This window comes from Lissotriton vulgaris, unplaced genomic scaffold (genome assembly GCF_964263255.1).
Source record: "Lissotriton vulgaris unplaced genomic scaffold, aLisVul1.2 SCAFFOLD_924, whole genome shotgun sequence".
Taxonomy (NCBI): domain Eukaryota; kingdom Metazoa; phylum Chordata; class Amphibia; order Caudata; family Salamandridae; genus Lissotriton; species Lissotriton vulgaris.
This window is the reverse complement of record NW_028247319.1, coordinates 583,386-607,488: the sequence shown is the minus strand read 5'-3', so window position 1 is coordinate 607,488 and position 24,103 is coordinate 583,386. Positions and strand designations below refer to the sequence as shown.

General features: G+C 45.8%; 1 protein-coding gene across 2 annotated transcripts in view; it reads right to left on the bottom strand.

Moving 5' to 3' along the window:
* The window catches only part of WIPI2 (WD repeat domain, phosphoinositide interacting 2), a 190,831-nt gene that overhangs the window by 29,650 nt on the left and 137,078 nt on the right, over positions 1–24,103 (bottom strand). For both annotated transcript variants that reach the window (XM_086949684.1, XM_086949685.1), the window contains one exon: positions 12,207–12,314. In XM_086949684.1, the coding sequence (XP_086805810.1) occupies positions 12,207–12,314 (108 nt within the window). The remainder of the gene's footprint in view (positions 1–12,206; positions 12,315–24,103) is intronic.

Genomic DNA, 24,103 nt, shown 5'->3' with positions numbered 1-24,103 from the left:
TTATTAACCATTGCTAAGAATCGTGGACTTAACCCTGAAAGTAGCAAGTTTAAGTTGGGGGGGTAAAATATTAAAAAGTTGCTTTAATAAATGTGGCAGCTGAATGTTGACGCTGCACTGAAGATTTACTGTACGTTACTGTATACCATGTGACAGCAACAACAAAAATAAAACATTTAAAAAAAAAAAAAAGAGGCGCTCTGAAATGTTTTTCAAAAATTTTGAAATTGCAGAAAAATCAATTCTCCGGTGACCTTGAGTAAGGAGTACAAGAGAAAAGGGGGCCCTTTCTCTCCCTTCTGGCAGGGGACCCCGCTGGACCAGCCATTTCTTTCTTTCTTTATTTATGTCATTTATAGAGCGCATGAATCATCCCAACCGGGGTATCTCCGCACTATGACGGCCCTAGACAACAATATCGGGTGATCAGAATAGTACAGTTTTTAACTGCTTTCTGAAGGATGTATAGTTGGTGGAGAGACGGAGGTGGCTGGGCAACTGGTTCTAAAGAAATGGGCTACATAAGAGAAGGATGTTCCCCCAAACCGAGTTTGTTTTATGCGAGGCATAAGAAGGAGCTCTTTGGACCCAGAGCGGAGGGTCCTGGAAGGGTTGTATCAGATCAGTTTATCTGTAATGTACCTAGATCCCAAGTTGTTAAGGGCTTTATAGACCATACAACAGACCTTGAAGGTAATCCTTTTTCGAATGGGGAGCCAGTGTAATTTATGGAGTAGAGGAAGTGAAGCTGTTCTAGGAGAGGCAATTGTCACTAATCGAGCTGCCATGTTCTGGACCACTTGAAGTCTGTTTAGGGAAGATTCCTTGACAGAAATCAACAGAGCATTGCAGTAGTCCAGACAACTTGTGATCAATGCTTGAATCAAAGTTTTCCATGTGGATAACGGAAGTAAGGGGAAGACTCTGCGAAGTAGACTTACTATATGGAAACAGGCCATAGCGGTTGAGGTGGCATACTCCTCCAAGTTTAGCTTCTGATCAATTTGGACCCCTAGGTTCTTTACCACTAGTTTGGGGGACGGAACTGGACCCAGTTCTCCTGGCCACCAATTGGGAGACCACCAACTTGTTGCTGCTTCTCTGAATAACAGGATTTCTGTATTTTCACCATTCAACTCAAGGTAGTTGTTGCTCATCCAGTCAGTGATGGTTTTCATGCCCTCCGAAAAGGTGGTGTGAATGCTGGTATTGTGCTTGTCAAAAGAGAGCTGCAGTTGGGTTTCGTCGGCATAGGAGATTGGTATGAACCCTGAGTTTCTCATTAGGTTTGCAAGTGGTGTAACATATATGTTGAATAGGGTAGGGCTCAAACATACCCTCTTAGTAACCTTGGTGGTCTGTGATCTAAAAGGGCCAAGGTTGATGGTTTGCGTTCTCTCTGCTAGGAAGTTCGTCATCCATTTTAGTGCAATGCCCTCGATACCTAGATCTCTGAGCCTTCCCAGAAAGATCTGGTGGGAGATGGTATCGAATGCTGCAGACAGGTCAAGCAGTATGAGAAGTACAGCCTGAACCCGGTCTGCTAGCATTCGGATGTTATCTCTGTCACCAGTGCCATTTCCGTGCTGTGTCTAGGTCGGTATCCTGATTGTGAGGGATCAAGGCTATTGGAGGATTCTATGAAGTTGGTCAGGTGTTTATTTATATGTTTCTCTAGTAGTTTACTTTGTAACATGAGTAATGCAATGGGACGGTAGTTAGTGACATCATGTGGGGGGAGTTTGGCATTTTTTCTGATGGGCAAGATCTGAGCTGCTTTCCATTCCCCAGGGAGCCTGCCTTCCTTTAAGGAACTATTTAAGAGGGAACAAATAGGGGCAGAGAGCTGATTGGTGAGCAAGACAGATCTTGGCAGGATCAGGTCTAAAGGAGAGCCAGATTTAGTTGTTATTAATAGGGCTTCGGTTTCCTCAAGGGAGAGCGAAGGAAATTCCTCTAATTTGTGCATGTTTGCCATAGTAGAGGGGAGTTTGGAATTGTCGCTTAATCGGGGGCCGTTAGCTGCCTTGATCTTATTATGGATATTGTCTAATTTAGAGGTGAGGTATCCTGCAATGGTATCACTTAGTGTCTGGGATGGCTCCTCTTCTGTATTACATGCTTTAGGGTTGATGAATCTGTTGAGGACCTGGAATAGTGCTTTGGAGGAATTATCTGTCTGATCAAGTAGGTTGGCAATATGCATTTTTCTAACTCTTTTTAGGTTGCTATGGAATTTCGTTAGGGCAGATTTAAACCTTTCTCTATTGTGATGATCATGTGGGCATCGCCAGTGCCGTTCTAGTTTCTTGCACTGGCTTTTTACAGTCCGTAGATCAGTGGTGTACCAAGGTGTCTGTGGGCGTTTAGAGACCGCACAGTGTGTTTTCAAGGGTATCAGCGTGTCTATTGTGGGCTCCATGTTTGCCTGAAAGGCTGTGGGACGTGTTTCTACATTGTCCGAGTCAGTATGCTGTGGTGGAACAAAAGTGTCTTGGAAGAGAGTGGGGGTCAGTTTATGCCACTGTCTGTTCCTCCTGAAGGTGCATCTTTTAGGGACGTTATGCTCTTTAGGACCCGTAATGAAGAATTCTACTTTAGAGTGGTCTGACCATATGAGAGGGTAGGTTGATCCGCAAAGGATATTGGGCGAGTTTTAGAGGATTAAATCTACTGAGTGCCCTGCTACATGAGTTGGTTCTTTATTGATTTTGGTCAACTCAAGTGTGGATAGCTCAGTCAGGAAGGAGAAAGCGTCAAGATCGCTACGGTTTTTGCTGTGTATATTCAGATCTCCGAGAAGCAATTTTTTTTTTTAGATGAGATGACATAAGGGGAGATCAGGTCCATGAGCTGGATGACGGAATCGAGGACTGGTCCTGGAGGGCGATATACTAGGGCACCTTTCCAACTAAGTTGAACATGTAGATCAATTCTGAATACGAGAATTTCTATTTTGTCATTGCTTTGTTAATCTAAAATTTTGACTTTGATGGGATCTTTATAGATGATCGCTACCCCTGCCCCTGTTTTTAGTGGTCTATCAAGCTTTTGGATGTGATTGCCGTCGGGTAGAGCTAAAGCTATTGCAGGATTTGAAGAAGGCTTAATGCACGTTTCCGTCAAGAACCCGGTGTGGGGGAGGGAGAGCGAAGGAAATTCCTCTAATTTGTGCATGTTTGCCATAGTAGAGGGGAGTTTGGACTGTCGCTTAATCAGGGGCCGCTAGCTGCCTTGATCTTATTATGGATATTGTCTAATTTAGAGGTGAGGTATCCTGCAAGGTTATCACTTGTGTCTGAGATGACTCCTCTTCTGGATTACATGCTTTAGGGTTGATGAATCTGTTGAGGACCTGGAATAGTGCTTTGGAGGAATTATCTGCCTGATCAAGTACGTTGCAGGTCCTGATGGGGGTCTCTATTGGGAAACCTTGTGGTGGCAGATGGGGGCGAATTTAAGGGGGGTGTTCTCCATGACCCCTACCAACCTTAGTTCTCCAACCACAACTGTTTTTGAAGAAGTCACATTTTAAGCTTCACTGAACTACTGTATCCACTTACCTAGCACTCAGTGAGGTGCCTCCCCGTACCACCGCGGACTGTTCCGTTGGAGTGGAGGGAGTCGACACCACCCGGAAATGTCGTGTGGATAGCTAAGTACACTACGAATTCACTGTGCTACCATTTGGCATACAATTAGCCTGCAGGTCTCCGCAAAGTGTCTCGCAGCAGTAGCAGCAAACCTAAGACTGACTGACTGAGGGTATTTATAAAGCGCAAAACTGGTGAGGCATCTTGGTGCTCGAGATAGATAACAAACAACCAACTAACATGTTTAATGCTGGGAGAAGAGCCATGTTTTAATTTCCTTCCAGAAAATCGATCTGTTAGATAATCTCTTCAGATGTAAGGGCAGTGAATTCCAAAGTTTGGACACCAGGAAGGAAAAAGTTTTCCTCCACACCTTAGTCTTTTTATTTTAGGGAGTTGTAAAAGGCCAAGGGAGGCTGACCTTAGGGGCCGTGATGGAAGATAATGAGAGAACAGTAATTGAACGTCCTAAGCACCACCACCAACGAAGGCTTTATGCACCATTCAGAGCGTCTTAAAAATAAACACGCTGTCTGACTGGGAGCCAGTGAAGTTGTTTTATAGACTTAGATGTAGGATGATGCTTAGGTAACCCGAGGAAGGTTCTGGCTGCCGCGTTTTGAATTGATAGAAGCTTAGCCAACTGGGCCGCACCTGCTCCCAAATAAAGTGCATTGCAGTAATCAATTCTAGACAGAATCGTTGCCCCTACCACGGTCTTCCTCAAATCAAACGGGATGAATGGGAGGATCTTTCGGAGGCCTTTTAGCATGAAAAAACAAGCGGATGAAACTTGATTGATATGAGAGGCCGATAAGGTCTTTATCAAGCATAAAGCCCAGATTTCTGGCTTTATTAACTGGCCCAGGACAGGTGCCGGCTGCAAGAAGGCGGGTTATCCATGTCTACCCATACGTAGACGATTGGCTGGTAAAGGTGCAATCAAAACAAAAATGTCACAAGGATATTCAAACTGTGATCACCACAGTACAACGTGTGGGTTTCACAATAAACCACAAGAAATCATCCTCACAACCAGAACAGGAAAAGGTGTTCCTGGGAGCAACTTTAAACTAAAGGACAGCACAAGCTTACCCAGTTCTAAGAAGAGGAGAGAAAATCACAGAGCAGACTCACTTCTACCACAGGGGTCGGTCTCAGACAGTGACGAATGTCATGAAACTAATGGGCATAATGTCATCATGCATTCCACTCATAACCGTTTCAAGACTGCACAGCGACCAATCCAGGAATGGATCTTCAACAAATAATCACGAGCCACCGGGATTTGGGAGGATATATTATTTGTCACAGCAAAGGTATAAAAATAGTGTTAGGAATTAGGGTAGCATAATGTTGGGTGCTGAGTCCCCCCCCGTCCATTCCCTCTCTTCAGGTTTTGTCCGCTCCGGTTCCTTTAAGCATCACACTTCCTTCTGAGGAGGCACATATAATTAAGTGCAGATGTGGGGTATGGCGTCTTACCTGTCGTGGGTATATTAATTCCTGTCCCCGTAATACCGGTGCTTGGTTTCGCTTCCGGTTCCTTGCCTCTGGATTCCCCTTGCCGTCAGTTCCTGTCCTCTTTAGAGCCTTGCTGCGGGATCCAGGACCTTCGTTGCTGTTGAGACTGCCGTGAGCTGGAGTTTTGCCCTTTTTTCTTCGTTGAGAAAATAGACTGTCTTAGAGCCTTTTCCAGGTGCCGGTAGATGGGGAAAGGGGTTGGAAGGGAGTAACGCGGCTGCATTCCCTTCTCCCTTATTGGGCCTTCCTGTATTTTTGTAACCCATCTACTTCGTTATGGGTATTTTGGGCAGAATTACAGAGCAGCGTGAAGACGGCCGTTTTTAAGTGCGCTCCGTTTTTTCCTGTTTGTAATTTTTTTTTTAAGATACAAGATTAGTTTCTTTTACCCCCCTGCTTATTTTTCTTTATGAAGAGAAGGTGTAGCTATTTCGTTTTTGGACACTGAGGGATATTGGACTTCAATCTTCCTATCTTGATAAGACAAAGGATTTCATTTCTCCACATACAGGTGTCTGGCAGTCAGGATTTTCCCCTGCTCTACAGAAAATCTCTACCAGCAAAGAGGGGTAAGATTTGCTAGCAGTGGAGTCTGTGTGCACTTGATTGTATGTCTGTGATGCCTTGATTTATTCTCCCTTTCCTTGTTTTTTCTGTAGAGGTCAGTTGACTTCCCCTAACGTGGTGTGGGTGTTAGAAGAAGATTCAGACGCAGTTCCTGCCGGACTACAGTGTTTTGTCCCTTTGTCCCCACCCCCCCCAACTTCTCCCTGCGCCGGGGTTGCCTATCACCTTAATTGTATATTCTGGTGCAGGGTACCTGCGGCGGGGGTAGAGGATTGGGATATTCTTCGCTCCTGCAGTGCTGGGCATGCTGGTTGTAAGGTACGGAACAAATAGATACAATGGTGGAAATCAAGGAATGTGACACTAGGGAGATCATTCAAAACGCTAACTCCAACTGTGACCATCAGAATAGATGCATCTCACAAGGGTTGGGGAGTACACACAGGCAATCTGAAAGTACAGAGACAGTGGAACAGCACAGATGCGCTGAAACACATCAACTACTTGGAGATGAAGACAGTTTTTCTAGCCCTGAAAGCTTTTTAAGCACATAACAGGCAAAACCATAGTAATACAAACAGAAAACACAACAACTAAGTTTTACCTAAGCAAACAGGGAGGCACAATATCGTTCACCATAAGTAAATTAGCCAAGAAACATGGAAATGGGAGATAGCGCGAAGGATCACTTTGCAGACAGTCCACCTACCAGGGAAGCAAAACACAGAGGCGAACGTACTAAGCAGAGAAGAAAGCATCTCCTACGAATGGGAGCTGAAAGAAGGAACACTGGAGAGTCTTCAAAGCCTGGGGAAACCAATAGTAGATCTGTTTGCAACTGCCAAAAACGAGAAATGCCTAAACTTTGTCTCCAGGTTTCCATACCACCAGTCAGAGGGGAATGCTCTGTTCATAAACTGGTCATGGAGGTTTGCTTATACTTTTCCTTCGATTCCCCTCATACCGAAAGTGCTGAAAAAAGCCAGACAACCAGGGACAAACCTCATCCTCATAGCCCTTCAGTGGGTGAGGCAGACCTGGAACTCGGACTTGCTAGAGATGTCCAAGGGACAAATTATCACGATCATAGCAGAACAGGGTCTGCTAACAATGCGAGAAGGGAGAGTGCCATCCAAAGCCAGCTACACTCAGTCTAGCTGCCTGGCTCCTGAATATCTAGAGTTCGGGCAAGATCTGCCCAAAACAATGGCAATTCTTAAGAAAACAAGAAGAGCTACCACAAGAAAGTCCTATGATGCAAAATGGAAAAGATACATTCACTGGTGCACGAAAAGCAGAAATATGGAGACAAGGACAAAACAGGAAACTGAATTAACATACCCCACTCACCTGTTAGACAATGGGTTAACCTATTCATCATTAAAGGTACACCTGGCAGCGATTGTAGCCTATACCAGGGGCACATCATGTAACAACTTCTTCACATCCCCAGTAGGGAAGGTTCTTTGGAGGGATCAAAGAGAATTGAACCCTCAAGATCATTGCCAGCCCGTTGTGGAACTTAAACACAGTGCTAACGCAGTTAATGGCAAAACCATTTGAATCTATGCACAAAATAGTTCTCAAATCACTTACACGCAAGACAATTGAGCTGCAAGCACTAACAATACAAAAACTGTACATGCAAATACACATGACATGGTGGTACTCAGAACCAACCCACAATTTTTACCCGATGTGTTGATCCACTGTCATGTCAACCAAAGCATAAAGCTACCAGTTTTCTTCAAAGAACCTAAAACACATATGGAAAGAACACTAAATCAAATCAAATTGAGCTTGCAAATTCACAGCTACTCTATAGAGTGTCCCGGAGCTGCAGGCTCATTGACTGCTGATTTCATAGGGGAGGAACAAACTAAAAGTAGGCTTTTCAAGCTGCACTTAAAGGAACCAGCACCCCTAGTGGCACGAAGATGCATGAAAGAGCGTTCTAGCCCCCAGCCGCTAGGGCAGAGAAGGAGGTGCCTCCCAACCTCTTCCTATTCGTCTTAGGCATTACTAACAGCAATGCATCAGCAGAATGTAAAATTCTAGGTGAATGATGGTGAGGAAGTCTCTTAGTTAAATAATTGGAGCCTAGCCCATGGAAAGCTCTGTGGGCCACCACGAGTACCCTGAACTTCACTTTTGCCCGGCTAGGAAGCCAGTGCAACTTCTTGAGATGGACCCAGACATAAATGTTCCTTGGAAAGTTAAGCAGGAGCCGGGCTGCAGCGTTATGCACCAAAAGGAGTATCTTAAGTATATATTAAAGGGAGACCCCAGTATAATGCATTTGCATAGTCCTGCCGAGATGTTATAAGAACATGAACTACCATCTTCTGACCAGTGGCCAGGAACAAGAACTTCCTCAGAAACTGTAGAAGGCCAAAACATGTCCATACTACAACCTCCGGTTGTGGTTTGAAGTACAATTTGTGGTCAAACTTTACTCCCAAGATGCCCAACCCCGGAGAGGGGATGGGGAATGTTTCGGGAGAGATCCAAAAAGTATCTCTGTCTTACTGGTGCTGCACGGAAGATTGCTCCAACACATCCATTGGAATACCGCAAACAGGCACCCTTCATATCTATTTTGGGCACTAGAAATGTTCGCATCCCAAGTTAGAATGATTTGTGTTTCATCATTGTGAGTGATGAGAAGCTCTCTAAGGATTCTGCCGGGGTTGCCAAAAGGGACAAACAGACATTAAACAATGTCGGACTCAGGGCAGATGCCTGGGGCAGTGGCGGCTCCTCCGCTATGGCGTCACCCCACTGCTTTTAAGCAGTGCGAAGTAGAAGTATAAAATGATAACTGCAAGTTAATATTATTTTATGCTTCCTGCTTCTTTGCGGGCGGGGGAGGCTACAGTACTCTCGGAGCAGGGCAGGGGAGGAGTGGTTTGCCCACTTCTAAGTGCGCACTTCCCCGTTCTCCATGCAGGTTGCATACAGCCTGCATGGAGAACAGGCTCAGGCTCCTATTCCTTGGTTGAGCGTCCAACCAGGCGCTCAAAACCAATCACAACGCTGGATTGTGGTTGGTCAGGGGAGTGGGTGCTTACCAACCACAACGCTGCAGCGGGGCCTGGATGTGCTTCCCTCCAAGACGGAGAAGAGCAGGAGTGGAGACGTGGGACCTGGCCCAACGGTAAGTTTATTTATTTAAAAAAAAAAATAGGCCTCTTTCACGCAGACACCCCCTGGATCCACCTCCCCAAAAGCGGAGGGCGTTCCTTCTTGCACCTGGCGACAAAGGCATTGAACAACCTCCCCCTGTACCTCAGGATAGCACCATCAACCCAGCAAATCCGGAAAGAACTCAAGACCTGGCTGTTCGTATGAACAAACCAACGCAAAGCACCCAGCTTCTCCAGCGCCTTGACGCCCTCATGGATGACATGCAATGTGCTATATAGAAGTATGATTGATTGATTAACAGTCTACCTCCTTGTCATCATCGCTGTCATGAGGGACATTCGGTATTTCTTGGGCCACATTGGAGTCTTAGCCAAAGAGGGTCTCTATCCTCTAATGGACACTGCCGTTGAGGGAGAGGCAGAGGTTCAAAGTCTGTCTGCATAACAAATTATTGTGCCTTTGTGATTTCATAGACATAGACATGGCACAGGCCGACGTAACTGGATTTGGTGAAGATTCTCGTTTCACTTTCTTGTGCTTATGGTTTTCAGCTTCCACTTACTGAAAACTTCAGGCAGAAGAGAACTATTGAAAATGCCCCCATAACTGGGAGCAGGACTCTGTTTCAAGCACGACTTTGTATGCTTAGCAACGTAAAACTTCACTCCCCGCGTACTAATTGACTTTTGGTGCACAAAGGCCCTTTTGTCACATGACTGACTCGTGAACAGGGCCTAAGCACCACTGGCACATGTTATGTCAATCTGCGACCGAAATCTTGTCCTTGCAGTCCTGGCAGTTTGAATCCTGTTGCTTCCGTTAGGGATATCTCCATTGGCACACTGTCTATAAAACAAAGTTTGGAGTCATGGGAAAACCGACAAATTAGGGTGCAGACCTTTGGATTCTGTAATATAAACAAGGATATATGGTTTTTAAACTATAGCTCTGGCTAAACACTGAACATTAGGGAAGGTTATTTGACCGTGCTAAACTGTAGATGAGTTCTTAATCCATAACATTCTCTGTGACTACTCGACCTTGCTACCTCAAGAAAACTAAGACACCTTTGAACATTTCAATAGTACCCAAGACCCTAGGACCAACACTTGCAACACTATCAATAAGTATTACCAACTTATAACATGATTAGTCTAAATACCTCTTACCAGTGGCTCTGAACCTGTGGTACAGGGACCCCTGGGGTTACATGAAGCTTACTCAGGGATCTGCGACTGTTTAGAAAATTTAATAATATTAGCATATTAATAGAGTTTAGTTTTAAACATTAGGTAAATGTGAAGGAATTAGAAATTGTAGAATGAAAATGATGGTGGGATGTTCAGATTAATTTGTGGGAGCAGTGTAAGTGCATCAAGCAAAATATAGTATGGCTGATGAGTGGCCTCAACTGAATATTGGAAATGTTCCACCGTTCCCATTAACACTTTTTTTTTCAAATATGCGCTTGTGAATTAAATGTAATATTTTATCATTTTGTGTTTGTGTATTATTTTGCTGTTCACATCATCGAAAATGCCTAGGCTGGGGTCTGCTGCTTCAAGTAATAACTCAGGGGAGGACTGCGGATTCCAATTATGATTCAGTGGAGGTCCCTGGACTCAAGTAATGGTTAAGTGGGGGTACATATTAGCAAAACAAAAGAAGGAGTATCCCCAGTACACAATGATCGAGTGATTACAAAGGAGAGAGAGAAGCGTTCAAAGAAAGCATTCTTTCTTTTTTATAAACCCCTCACTCACCAACCTGGTTGGTGACATGCTTCATTATCGGGGTCCACCTGAGTGACCGAGTGCCACTCAGGTGTGCTTCGACGCCTGCAACTACAGCGGAGCTGGTACTTTTTGTGTGTGGTGAAAGTGTATTTGGAAAATGTGTGAGTTAAAAAGTGTACTCACAGCCAATTTTATTCTAGAGTCATGTGGCACGATTAAAAACAGGTGGGATACTTCTACTGGCGTGTTGGGACCAGAAAGTATCAGTGTTAGTATATGGTCAACATGTTTCAAACTTTCTAAAAATTCTAAGGTTTTCGTCAGGACCAAATGAGTTGGGTAGAGAGGTCTGCGCACGCTAAGGCGCACCCTTGTCAGACTCAACTGAATGCCGGACCGTGTACTTACGGTTCAGCGTACTTACAGCCTTGTGTGTAAGAAAAATTGGAAACTAAATGTATTTGTACCTCATGGATACCGTGGGGGGGCCTGTCACAGAAGATTTGTCTGGAGCTGAAGCGGCCCGCCTAACCGATACCCTCTCTACCAAACTCATTTGGTCCTGACGAAAACCTTAGAATTTTTAAAAAGGTTGAAACATGTTGACCATATACTCACACTAACACTGATACTTTCTGGTCCAAACACGCCGGTAGAAGTATTCCACCTGTTTTTAATCATGCTGCATGACTCTAGAATAAAATTGGCAGAGTACAAGTATGACACTTTTTAACTCACACATTTTCCAAATACACTTTTCACCACACACAAAAAGTACCAGCTCCGCTGGATATTCCTTTTGTTTTGCGAATATATAACTCCAGGGGATTAGGAGTATAAACCCATACAAAACCCTTGCTCTCCCACTGTTTTTACATAAGTGGGGGTACAGACAAGTGAAAAGATTAAAAACCACTGACTTAGACCAAGACTGGAATTGCATCTTTAGACACCTCAACCAAATTTTCACATGGACTCAAATATCTGACATTTCTGAGTTTAGAATAAAGGCTGCTTGTGATTCAACTGCTGAAACATTTTATTCTCACCAAATACATTGCTCGATGCAAAAGGCAATGGGGCTGTTATAGGAGAGAAGACAAACATTCTATTTTGTAAGGGAAACTAATTTAGACACCACACCACTATTATACGAGATAATCAAAGAAATGTGTATATATAAAAACAGGGCATGCACACTGGCCTACACCGTTAACATAAGACATAGAATCATTACATTGGAGTAGATGACAATGACTAAGTAGTAGGTTGCACCTCAAATGTTGTCAAAATGACATATAAAGATATGGTCCCACATACACAGAGTTCCCACTACAATTCCTAAACTCAGAGCTATCTTTTAAGCAGAATCTTTATGCTGGTCTTTAAGATACAACATTCGTACAACCATTTGGAAGAAAGGAGCATGGGGTGACAAAATAACTACCTCTACAAGAAAAACAAATGAATATTTACATGTTGCTCTTGAAAATTTGTTTAAAAAAAAGCAATCATTTGGAATGATTAAGATACTAAAAATAATGGCCATATAAAAGTAATTTGGTGCTGGCAAAAATAAAAAAAGAACTCACAAAAAATTCTGGACAATGATGAAAGAAGACACTTTTGCGGTGCTTACTTGTGCTGTTTCATTAGTGTGCACTCGCCCCCTTCCTGAGGATCCAGGTTGTACATGTACAGATAACCATCAGCTGCACCAACCAATAACCTGGGTATTTTCTGAATCCTAGTAGTGTGTGATAAAAAAAGAAAAAGAGTTAGAGTTGGATGGTGAAAGCAAAGACCATATTACAAACAAAAAGGTGATGGATACCATTTATATACTGCCACCTGCTGCCTAAGCCAAACCGGAATCTGTGACTATGCCGAAAGAGAAATGATAATGAATGTGTGCGATTAATCTTTTCTTGATTCAATAATGATTTCAATTATTTTGCATTTTTAGCGTTAATTTCCCCAAGTCATACAAAAATTGGCTTTTTCCAATAACACGTAAACAACAAAGGTTCCCTTAGGGTATACTTACTATTCAAATACTGAAATGCTCAACACTTTCCTCACACATACTTCACACGACACCAGTGGTAACAACTATAATGAAACTTTTGCAAAAGTAAACATGAGCGCAACAACATAAAATTACATAAAAGGCGACTGTTTTATTATTGAAAAAGAATAAATCACACTAATTTAGTGCATGATGTACATCACATATATATAAAAAAAACAGTTAAGAAACCCCTGTGCATAACATTTGTTAACAAAGGTATGGGTGAAATATATAAACAAAGACAGCTCCCTATGTCTTTTGAGGAGTTAATTCATAAACATTTGGATCAACTGGGAGTTAGAGTATCCTATTTCTCCAAAGGGGTTGACCAATCAGAATTGGACTTGACGAAAAGAGCGTTGACGCGTTTCGGCAGTATCAGACACTCTTCACCCCCTTTTTCTGAATCGTTTTGTCCACCCTAAGCGTGGAAGGGTATACTCAGATGTGAGTCCCTTGCTCACTGCACCATCAGGATTCAAGCAAGCCGGGCCGAAGACGGCTGTAATGCCAGAAACCGGTCCCCGGAAGCTTGTTTCCTTTCCAGTGAAAGAATTGGCTTGGTAGTTTGGTCTGCCCTGTTCCCATGATGCACTGGGCCAGGGACAGACTAATTTGCATGTAGCCAGGTTCTGAGCTGGGATGGTGCAGTGAGCTAAAAAACGTAGATGGAGCAAGCCCTGATCTGTTGACTGGGTAGGAGCGTTCTGTTTAATTCAGACACTCTGTCCATCACCACCCCCTTTTCTGAATCGTTTTGTCCACCCTAAGCGTGGAAGGGTATACTCAGATGTGAGTCCCTTGCTCACTGCACCATCAGGATTCAATCAAGCCGGGCCGAAGACAGCTGTAATGCCAGAAACCGGTCCCCGGAAGCTTGTTTCCTTTCCAGTGAAAGAATTGGCTTGGTAGTTTGGTCTGCCCTGTTCCCATGATGCACTGGGCCAGGGACAGACTAATTTGCATGTAGCCAGGTTCTGAGCTGGGATGGTGCAGTGAGATAAAAAACGGGGATGGAGCAAGCCCTGATCTGTTGACTGGGTAGGAGCGTTCTGTTTAATTCAGACACTCTGTCCATCACCACCCCCTTTTCTGAATCGTTTTGTCCACCCTAAGCGTGGAAGGGTATACTCAGATGCGAGTCCCTTGCTCACTGCACCATCAGGATTCAAGCAAGCCGGGCCGAAGACAGCTGTAATGCCAGAAACCGGTCCCCGGAAGCTTGTTTCCTTTCCAGTGAAAGAATTGGCTTGGTAGTTTGGTCTGCCCTGTTCCCATGATGCACTGGGCCAGGGACAGACTAATTTGCATGTAGCCAGGTTCTGAGCTGGGATGGTGCAGTGAGCTAAAAAAACGGTGATGGATCAAGCCCTGATCTGTTGACTGGGTAGGAGCGTTCTGTTTAATTCAGACACTCTGTCCATCACCACCCCCTTTTTCTGAATCACAATAACACCCTAGTAAAACTTTACACCACATGGAAAAATGAAGGGCAACAATTATTGCAGTAAGGTAACAGGCATTGCAAGAATGTGAAAGTTTTTTCCAGAGCACCGGAAATGCATTGGAAAAGTCTATAAATGTGACATATATAACACATCCTCCAATAGACACATACTTCTCATTGATTAATTGTAGAGCAGCTATATTGTCAAGAGTACCATGTTTGTTTTTTGTCACGAAGATGAAGATGGCAGCAGACCGCCCGGAGAGCCTTTTCTAAAGCCCATAAGGAATCCTTTTGAACAAACCTCGTTTATCCCTTCCCTGCTAAACTCTATTCCGGCTGTGCATATTTGAAGCACTTCACAGGCTGTGTCATCATCTTGACGATTTTGTTTTAGGCACGGATTTAAAGATCCCCTTCTACCGCGCCTACAGCCCTCATATTTACGGTCTGCTGCCCCTGAATGTATACACGTACACTCTGATACTTTGGAGTTACCGATCTTATTACTGTCTTAGACCTTCGTGTAAGTTGAACAACTACACTTCGGCCCCCACATTGAATTGATACCTGGGGTTTGGTTACAGAAATGCTATGCCCTACAATGTGTTTGCCCAGCAAAGTCGAAATGGAACTGTAATAAAACCCTATTGTGCGCCCTGATGAAGGAATCCACAACATTGGCACTTTTTTCCGAAACGCGCATCGGCGCTTTCCTCTGTCTGTTGGTCCTAAATGTGTTTACAGTTTTCTTTTCAGATGTATATGGTGATGGATGAATGTGTGTCTGCCTGAGAGTGTGTATGGTTTGCGCAGATGATGTTTTATTGTTCATGATGCTGGGCTTATATTGCTAAAGAAAATTTATATTTATATAATTTAAAAAAAATGTATTTTTATGTCTTTGGGGAAAAAAAATCTTTTTGAACAAATGAATATTTTGTCTACAAGTAATATATGGGAATGAAATAAAATGATTTGATACCGGATAGCATCTTTGTGGGCAATTGAAATTATTTGAAATTTCCAGTCCTCTTGATTGTTGGGAACTCCCCGTTCATGTTCTTATTATTGTTTTTTAAAACCCGCCTGTTCAAATACTATGAATTTACTGTCCTCTGCCCAGGTGTTTAACTGAGCCAGGAGACATTTAGAAAAGACTTTACCCGTTGTATCTAACAACACAATCTGGTGATAATTTAGTGGGCTATTGCGATGCCCTTTATAAATAGATGGATGATAATACTATTGGTCCAAGAGGAGGGGAGTGTCCTGCATTCCTAAGAAGAATTGTTACTTACCTGTAAACAGGTGGTTCTCCAGTATTGGTGTCTTTCATAGATTCACATGCTTGAATATTCCCCGTCGAAGTGGGAGTCTCACGGTAAATATCATAGCAATAAGATGCTAATAACATAAGTATGTAAAAACATAACATAAAAATACACAGTAGAAATGCATAGAAATACCAAGACATAATTCCTACATAGGAATACATGGCAGAGAGAAAAAACACTTGCAACATATCCATGTCATTATGTTAGTCCAAACTGCAGCCAATCAGGCGCAGGCACCCCTCCAAAACCTTCTCCTCAGAGCTCAGTCCCTCAGATTTTCGTAGCACAGGAGTGACAATACAGTCTATGAGGAGAAGAGAGCCTCTGAGGGGAGGTGGGTGGGTCGCATGTGAATCAATGAAAGACACCAATAGTGGAGAACCACCTGTTTACAGGTAAGTAACAATTGTTCTTCTCTCAGTAGTGGGGTGTCTTTCATAGATTCACATGCTTGAATAGAATAGTGAGCAGTAGTAGCCGAAAAAGGCTTGAAGAAACCATGCAACAACATGGAAGAAAACTCAATCGACTATAATAAAGTCATGCAAGTAATAACCATAAGCCAAAGAACCATAATGGAGGAGGGAAGACAGAGGCTCACCTTAGTTAAAAAGATTGCGAAGCACTGCCTGTCCCACTGCCGTATCTGTGTCATTGATGGCATCCAGGCAATAGTGTCTTGTGAAAGTATGCCTGCTGGACCACGTGGCTGCTCTGCAGATTTGATGAAGCGGCACACCGGCAAACAGGGCAGTAGAAGATGACATCGCCCTGGTGGAATTGGCCCTCACGGAAGACTGAAGAGGCCTGCAGGCTTGCTGATGGCAGAAAGCAATTGCTGAAGAAATCCAACGTGCGATAGTTGGCTTGGTAACAGGACGTCCCTTACGGATGTGTCCATAGGCAATGAAGAGTTAATCAGACTTGCGAAAAGGTGCCGTCCTATAGATGTAACATTTAAGACATCTTTTAATGTCCAAGGAATGTAGGCGCTGCTCTGCCGGAGATTGAGGATTGGCAAAGAAAGTTTTTAAGAAAACAGGTTCGTTAATGTGAAAGTCAGTAGGTACTTTAGAAAGGAAAGTAGGGTTGGTGCGAAGCACTACACAGTCTGATTTGAATTGGAGAAATGGAGGTTTAATGGTGAAACCGTGAATATCGCTTACTCTTCGAGAGGATGTCAGAGCAAGGAGAAGGGCTACCTTCCAGGTGAGAAATTTTAAGTCAGTTCTGTGGATGGGCTCGAATGGTGCTTTCATTAGTTGAGCCAGTACACACATTAAGATGCCAAGTGGGAGGAGGACGCCGAATGGGTGGGAACTTCCGGAATAATCCTTTGAAAAACTGGCGAATGACTCTGGAGGAGCAGAGCGAGGTGGAACCATCTGGACGGTAGCGGGAAATCGCCTCCAAGAAGACTCCCAAAGTGGAATGTGAAAGTCCTGATTGAGCCAGTTGCAGAAAGAACAGAAGAAGCTGATCCGGAGTGGAATGAAGAGGATGAATATTGGCATCTTGCGCTTCAATGACAAAAGCTCTTCCACTTGAGTTTGTAGGTTTTCACTGTAGACGAGCTCTTGCCTGAGCGAGAATGTCCCTGCATGCTGGTGAAATATTTAGATGGGCAAATTCAAGGTGCTCAGGTTCCATGCCGATAATTTCAGAGACGAGGGCTTCGGATGACATACTTGACCCCGGTCCATCGTGAGGAGATCCGCTCGGGATGCAGAAGTATGGGTTCGCATTGGGAGAGGAGAAGTAGCTCCGAGAACCATGCTTGTCGAGGCCAGCTGGGAGCGATCAGGAGGATGTGGCAAGGTTGTCTCCGCATCCTCCACAGCACGCGAGGAACTAGTGGAATCGGAGGAAAAGCATAGGCGAATAGATCGCACCAGTTCATCATAAGGGCATTCCCGCACAATCCGGGGTGGGGATGCCAATTTGCGTAAGATGGGCATTTCCGGTTCTCCGGTGTTGCAAAGAGATCGAAGGGTGGATGACCCCACCGTCGAAAGACTAGGTCGAGTGTTGGTTGGTGTAACTGCCACTCGTGGGTGGAAGACGTGGATCTGCTGAGGGAATCCGCTAGGATGTTGGAGACTCCTGGCAGATGAACGGCAGTCAGGGTGACGTGGTGACTGATTGCCCAATCCCAGATCGACTGTGCCAGACGAGACAAGAGAGGAGATTTGGTTCCACCCTGCTTGTTGACATAGTGCGTGCATGCTGGTCGTGTTGTCCGTTTGGATAAGGACTGACTCCCCCTTGAACACAGGATGGAACGACTTGAGGGATAGAAAGATGGCCATCAATTCCAGCCGGTTGATGTGCCAAGATCGCTAAGGCAGAGTCCATTTGCCCTTGATCGACAGACCTTGTAGGTGAGCACCCCACCTTTCTAAGGATGCGTCCGTCGTCAGCGTGAGTTCCAGAGCGGTGGTGAGGAAAGTAACCCCTGCTGCGATGTTGGACTGTTGCGCCCACTACTGGAGAGCCGCTTTCATGCGAGCGGTGACACAGACTATGTCGTTGAAGGATCCGGTGACTTGACGCCATTGCCTGTCCAGTTCTTCCTGAATAGGGCGAGTTTTTAATCTGCAATTTGGGATCAGAGAAATGCATGACGAGGCCATCCCCAGAAAGGACTTCAAGATCCGGACTGAAACGGACTGTTTTGCGCAAATACAAGCCACCAGGCGGAGTATCTTTAGCTGACGCTCGTGAGTGAGACACAAACGCTTTGGCTACGGAAGTGTCCAGGGTAGCGCCCAGAAAGGTTCTGCAGAGAGCTGGGACAAACCGGGACTTTTCAACATTGATGGAGAGGCCGAGGGAGCGGAAGACCTCCTGACAGTGTTGAGTGTCCCGAACCAACTGGCTGCGAGATTGAGATTTGAGAAGGCAATCGTCCAGGTATGGAAAAATTTGGACGCAGGTAGGCTATCACAGGAGCTAACACAGGAGCTAACACTTTCGTGAAGACACGAGAGGCGGAGCGTAGGCCGAAAGGCAGCACCCGGAACTGGAAGTCTCTCCGTCCCACTCGGAAGCGCAAGTACTTTCGATGACGTGGAAGAATTGGCACATGAAAGTAAGCGTCCTGGAGGTCGATGGTGGTCATGTAGTCGTCTTGGGAGAGAAGACGCAAAATCTCCATGAGCGTGAGCATACGAAAGGATTGGGATTTGAGATAGTTGTTCAGCGCTCGTAAGTCCAGAATCGGACGCCAGTCTCCTGACTTCTTGAGGATAAGGAAAAAACGGGAATAGAACCCCCTTCCTCTCTAAGACTTTGGAACCACTTCGATGGCGCCCTTCGTAATCATAATCCGAATTTGTTGGAACAACTCCTTGAGGTGGGATGGAGGCGGGCCGGATGGAGGAGTGGGAGGAGGAATCTTGACGAACTCCAAAGCATGGCCTTTCGCTACAATGTCCAGAGCCAAAGCATGGCCTTTCGCTACAATGTCCAGAACCCAGAACGTCTGAGGTGATGGAGGACCATTGAGAAAAGAACAGGGAGATTCGACCTCCAACTTTTGGGGGGAAAGGCAAGTCATTGTCGTTTAGAGGTAGATCCTCTATATGCAGACTTTCCTCGATAGGATTTGGAGGACTGCTTACGGGAGGACTGCTGCTGCTGGGAAGAGTAGCGCTGATTACCCTGGTTATAGGAGTATGTTTGATGAGATCCTCCACGAAAATTGGAGTTGGTGCCGCGCCCACGTGCTCCACGAAAAGGTTGTTTTCGGAACTGTAAGGTCCCTAAAGAGCGAGCAGTGTCTGTGTCCTTTTTTTTTTTTTTTTTTGGTAAACCTTTATTGGTACTTAAATCAGTTACAATCAAAAGCATTTCAGACCACCACGGTCGGCCATCAAGATAGAAGCGGTTAAAACAAGTAATCCATTGCAGTACAAGAATCCGCTCCTCAAATACTCGGTTGTAACACAGGAGAGCATTATTACCATAGAGGTAACCGGATTAAAGAAGGTTCCTTTTTAGTTTAAATAGAAAGAACAGGATCTGGTGCATTACACTTAAGACATAACAAATCAAGGGATATTCAATAGGCAGGATATTAACAGTCAGGAATACTGTAGGTAAGGTATTTGCGCTCCAATACATAACCAGGATAATCAATAAGCAATGCAGTTCTCCCACCAAGACAGTTCCAGGCCGCAGTAAGCAAAGCATTTAAAAATCCACCCTCATTGTCTGAAATAAGAAAAACATACAGAGAATTATCTCCACGCAGATCCCAAGAAAAGGAGGAGAGAAGAGGAAAGTGAAGACAAGCCAAGAGCGACAAAAATAAAGAAGGCCATAGAAACGAAAAAGAAAGGAAGAAAAACAACAACACCCCTCCCACATCCCCCCACCCTGCACCCCTGCGTATGGCTACGGCCTACCCCCCTAGCAGCGTGCCTGTTGCCCAGTATATGAACCCGAAATATAGAAGAGAGAATAAGAGAAAAGAGAGAGAGACATTAACTCACACTAAGGTAAAAGAAAGAAAGAGAGGAAAGGAAAGAAGTTAACTAGTACCCCACGGTAGGAGAAAGAAAATATGTGGAGGGTTCCCGTTACGGGTTCCCCGACCCCCCCCCCCGCCACACAGCGTTTCAACTACTACGGAAGTAGAGCCATAACCTCGGAAGCACCCACATAATCAGGATAGTAGTAGCCGCTCGGCTTCTCAAACCACACAGTGAAGATGTAAATCTCCCCATGCAACAACAATGGCGCCCTGAGCGCCCTCGACTCCCACAGACCCACAAGACTCGAATCACAAATTACACCGTTTATGTAATGTAGGGTCGGGCTAGCAAAGTACCAACTGAAGCACGCAAGCCATTCCGGGAGAAACCAGAGTTATTGCGATGTCCCATGGCGCAGTTCGCTCGGCAGCTGTCCATCTTCACACACGGAGCTAGTTATCCTTTCGTCGGTCCACACAGAAGTACAAGGGAGTCTCTTAAATAAGCATATTCGCCTCTCAGCCATCGTAGAGTCACTTCCACCCCCGGCCGCGGCTCCTTCACGGGGAACTGTGGCATGTGCCCCACAAACAGTGACTTACAGAGCTGGTGTCGGCCTCGGGTTGGTCATCCGGTCCAAAGGCAACCGGGAACATCCTCATACCACGTCCAGAATGTGACCCTCCAGCACACAGGAGGTATTCACTTCCCCCCGGTCCTTAATTCACACAGCCAGTTAGTACCCATCGAGGCGCCACTTCCATAGGAATCACCACCTAGGCGCAGCTCAGACAAGCATCGAAGCCGCCGGCCCCAGCCAGATAGAGGAGCGTAGTCCACCAGAGCCTCAACATTAATGCACCACACGAATGCCATCCTCACTCACCACTGAAAGGCACATACGGGCCCCCCCCCAGCCCAAAAAGTACCACAGCAGCGTTTTACCTCCACCGGCTCCGGTGCACTGGAGCGTGGGTTACGGACTAACGTACACAGATCAAACAATGTACCGCCAGGGAAACAAAGAGCAGTGTCCCGTTGCCGATGAGATGTGCTCGGGGGGGGGGGGGGGGCGAACGGTATAGAGGGACGGTTCATTACACTTGTAGCAGGCTCCAGTGGTCACGCGCTGGGAGTAAGCTGTCGGGGGGGCGGGCTGACCTCCATCACGGGCGGCCGGCGTCTTCCGGGTCCGTATGGCCGCTGTTGTTAAACTGGCGGCCGGAAGCAGTGCAGCGTGAGGTCCCGGCTGCTGGAGTCGGGCAGGCCGCACCGTGCAACGGACCACATCTCCGTCCCCGGAGCTCGGAAATACCCCAAAGTCAGGTGCCTCGTCTCAGTGCCCCCTCCGACACACAGAAGCTCCGTGTCTGCGCGGGACAGGCGGCCAGTTCGGGCGGTGAGGGAAGAAGGTCTGCGGAGCCGGGACCCCGAGCGGCCATCTTGGTCGCCGGTCCGGCTCCGCCCCCTCGTCGGTGTCCTTTTTAATGGCTTGGAGAGCCTCATCAACATGTGCCCCAAAGAGTGAATATCCATCGTACGGCATATAAAGGATCTTTGCCTGTACTTCTTGACGAAATGAAGTGGAGCGTAGCCATCCCTGTCGCCGCAACAAAGCTGCCCCTGCAAGCTGTCGGAAACCAGCTGATGCGATGTCTACTAAGCAGTCTATGATCTCCTCAGCTGCTCTCTCTCCGTCCTGCAAAATTTTCAAGGCTTCAGCCCTGGAGGGCTCCGGGATGAGGGCTACAAGGGCAGCCATGTCAGACCACATCTGACGATTATATCGCCGTAGAATAGCTAAAGCATTCGCTGCTCTCACTGTGGTAGATGCCATTGATGAAAATTTCCGCCCAATGGTGTCCAGGCGACGACACTCCTGATCAGGAGGAGCTGTAATTGGTGATGCTGGGTTCCTTGTGCGTCGCTGAGTAGCTTGAGTGACCACCGAATCAGGCTTCGGCTGCGAAATCAGGCACACAGGGGAACCAATGGGTGCCTTATATTTCTTTTCTAGGCAAGGCATTTGTGCAGGGATGGTATTTGGTGTCTGCATAAGTTTCAACCCTTCGTTTCATATGAAATCAATAATGGGGACTGTATGGACCTGCTTAAATGGCTGATTCTTAAAATCATACAGAAAACAGTCCTCTTCTCTTTGGACTCTTGGCAGTTTAAAGCGTTGAGCTGCTCTGTCCATTAACTGATGGAAACTGGCAATGTCCACTGGCCGGGAATCCCCAGGTGTCACTGGAGGAGGGGACGGCGTCTGGATTTGGTAGTCGGCCCAATCGGCCATGGTGTTGTCGTCATTGCCATCATCCTGGACTTCGCCCTCTTCACGATCAGGGCGAACGTCATCCTCGTCATCGGCATAGACAGTACTGTGAATCCGAACTGACGTCTGGATTTGCGGGGACGGTGCAGAAGGTGGTGGTAGCGGATCTACAGGAGGAGGTACTACAGGCACAGGTGCTGCTGGTACTGGCGAACCCTGATTGGATGGGGGAAACCGCCTGTTATAATCCTCCAACATATATTGTAGGTTAGAAAGGAGCGACAGAGGCAGTGGCCCTGTTGGAACCTGCAACGCTTGTTCTTCATCCTGAAAATAATTTCCTTCAGGTTCCTCACCATAGTCCTGGCACTTAATGACTAATTCTGAAGGACTGTGTGTCGCCCCAAAAGGGCCGCCGTCTTCCTCTTCTGAACCAGAGTCCTCTCCAGAGCCAGTGGCAAACAATGGGAAAGGTGGCTGCTTGTCGTCTTGAATAGACAACTGGTTTACTGGAACCTGGTGACGTTTGTGTAGTGGGCCGGCGTTGGAAAGACCAGAACCTGACGTTGGAAGTGGTAGCAATGGCAACGAAGCAAAAGAGGAGGTAGTCACCGTCGACGAAGTTGTCGTCGACTTAGCTGATGACGACAGCAGAAGCGTTGACGAAGAGGCAGATGAGGATTCCGTCGTCGACGGTGTCACTGTTGACGGCGCTGTCGCCGACGGGTCTGGAGTCGACGAGGTCTTCAACGTCGACGATGAAGATGCAGCCGCCGACAAAGCACTCGTCGACGGGCTCGACAACGAAGATTTAACAGCTCTAGTCGATGAAGATGTCGACGACGAGCCAGCAGCAGATGTCATCACAGTCGCCGTCGACAAGTCGGAGACGGCAGATCTCGTCGTCGGGGCGATCGTCGACGCTCCGGTCAACGATTTAACATGTTTCTTGGTGGAAACATGACTGGAAGAAGCAGAAGACGCCTGAGAGTCATATCTCATGGGCGAAGCAGGAAGAGGTGAAGACACCGCTGGAGCAATAGAAAGAGAGAGTTTCTTTTTCTTTAAAAATGGAGAAGGCAAATCCTGCACACTGCTACGCTTACTGGCTGCTTTAGATGTTCTAGACATAAGGCTGTCTGCATCAGAAAGGGGGTTATCCTTGTCCTTAAGTCTCTGCAACCAGAGGAGGAGACGACCTTCCCTGTCTTTAAGGGTCTTAGTAGAAAAGGTCCTGCAAAATTTACATTTGCTCACATCATGGTCCGGGTAAAGACAATATATACACTTGCTGTGGGGATCTTCAGAGTATAAGCGCAGCTTCCCACAGGAAGAACAGGGTCTAAATAAAGACTTCTTACTTGAAGACATGTCAAACACTGGAATACAGAAGAAAAGTTGAGAAAAACTGAGCAGAGCTCAGGGAGACTCCCTTCACACGACATGCGGTACAAAATCTGAGGGACTGAGCTCTGAGGAGAAGGTTCTGGAGGGGTGCTTGAGCCTGATTGGCTGCATTTTGGACTAACACAATGACATGGATATGTTGCAAGTGTTTTTTCTCTCTGCCATGTATTCCTATGTAGGAATTATGTCTTGGTATTTCTATGCATTTCTACTGTGTATTTGTATGTGTTATGTTTCTACATACTTATGTTATTAGCATCTTATTGCTATGATATTTACCATGGGACTCCCACTTAGACGACGGGGAACATTCAAGCATGTGAATCTATGAAAGACACCCCAATACTGGAGAACCTGTTTTAAAGACCGAACAAGGTAATGCAGCCCGAAGAGTGGCTTTCTGTTTTATTACGGAGAGTCGCACTTCATCTCGTCCCATAGCAGCAGAGGAACACATTCCTACAATGGCATCCTCTATTTCTCTTTTATCTAGAAAATTACATGTGGATAAACTAGAG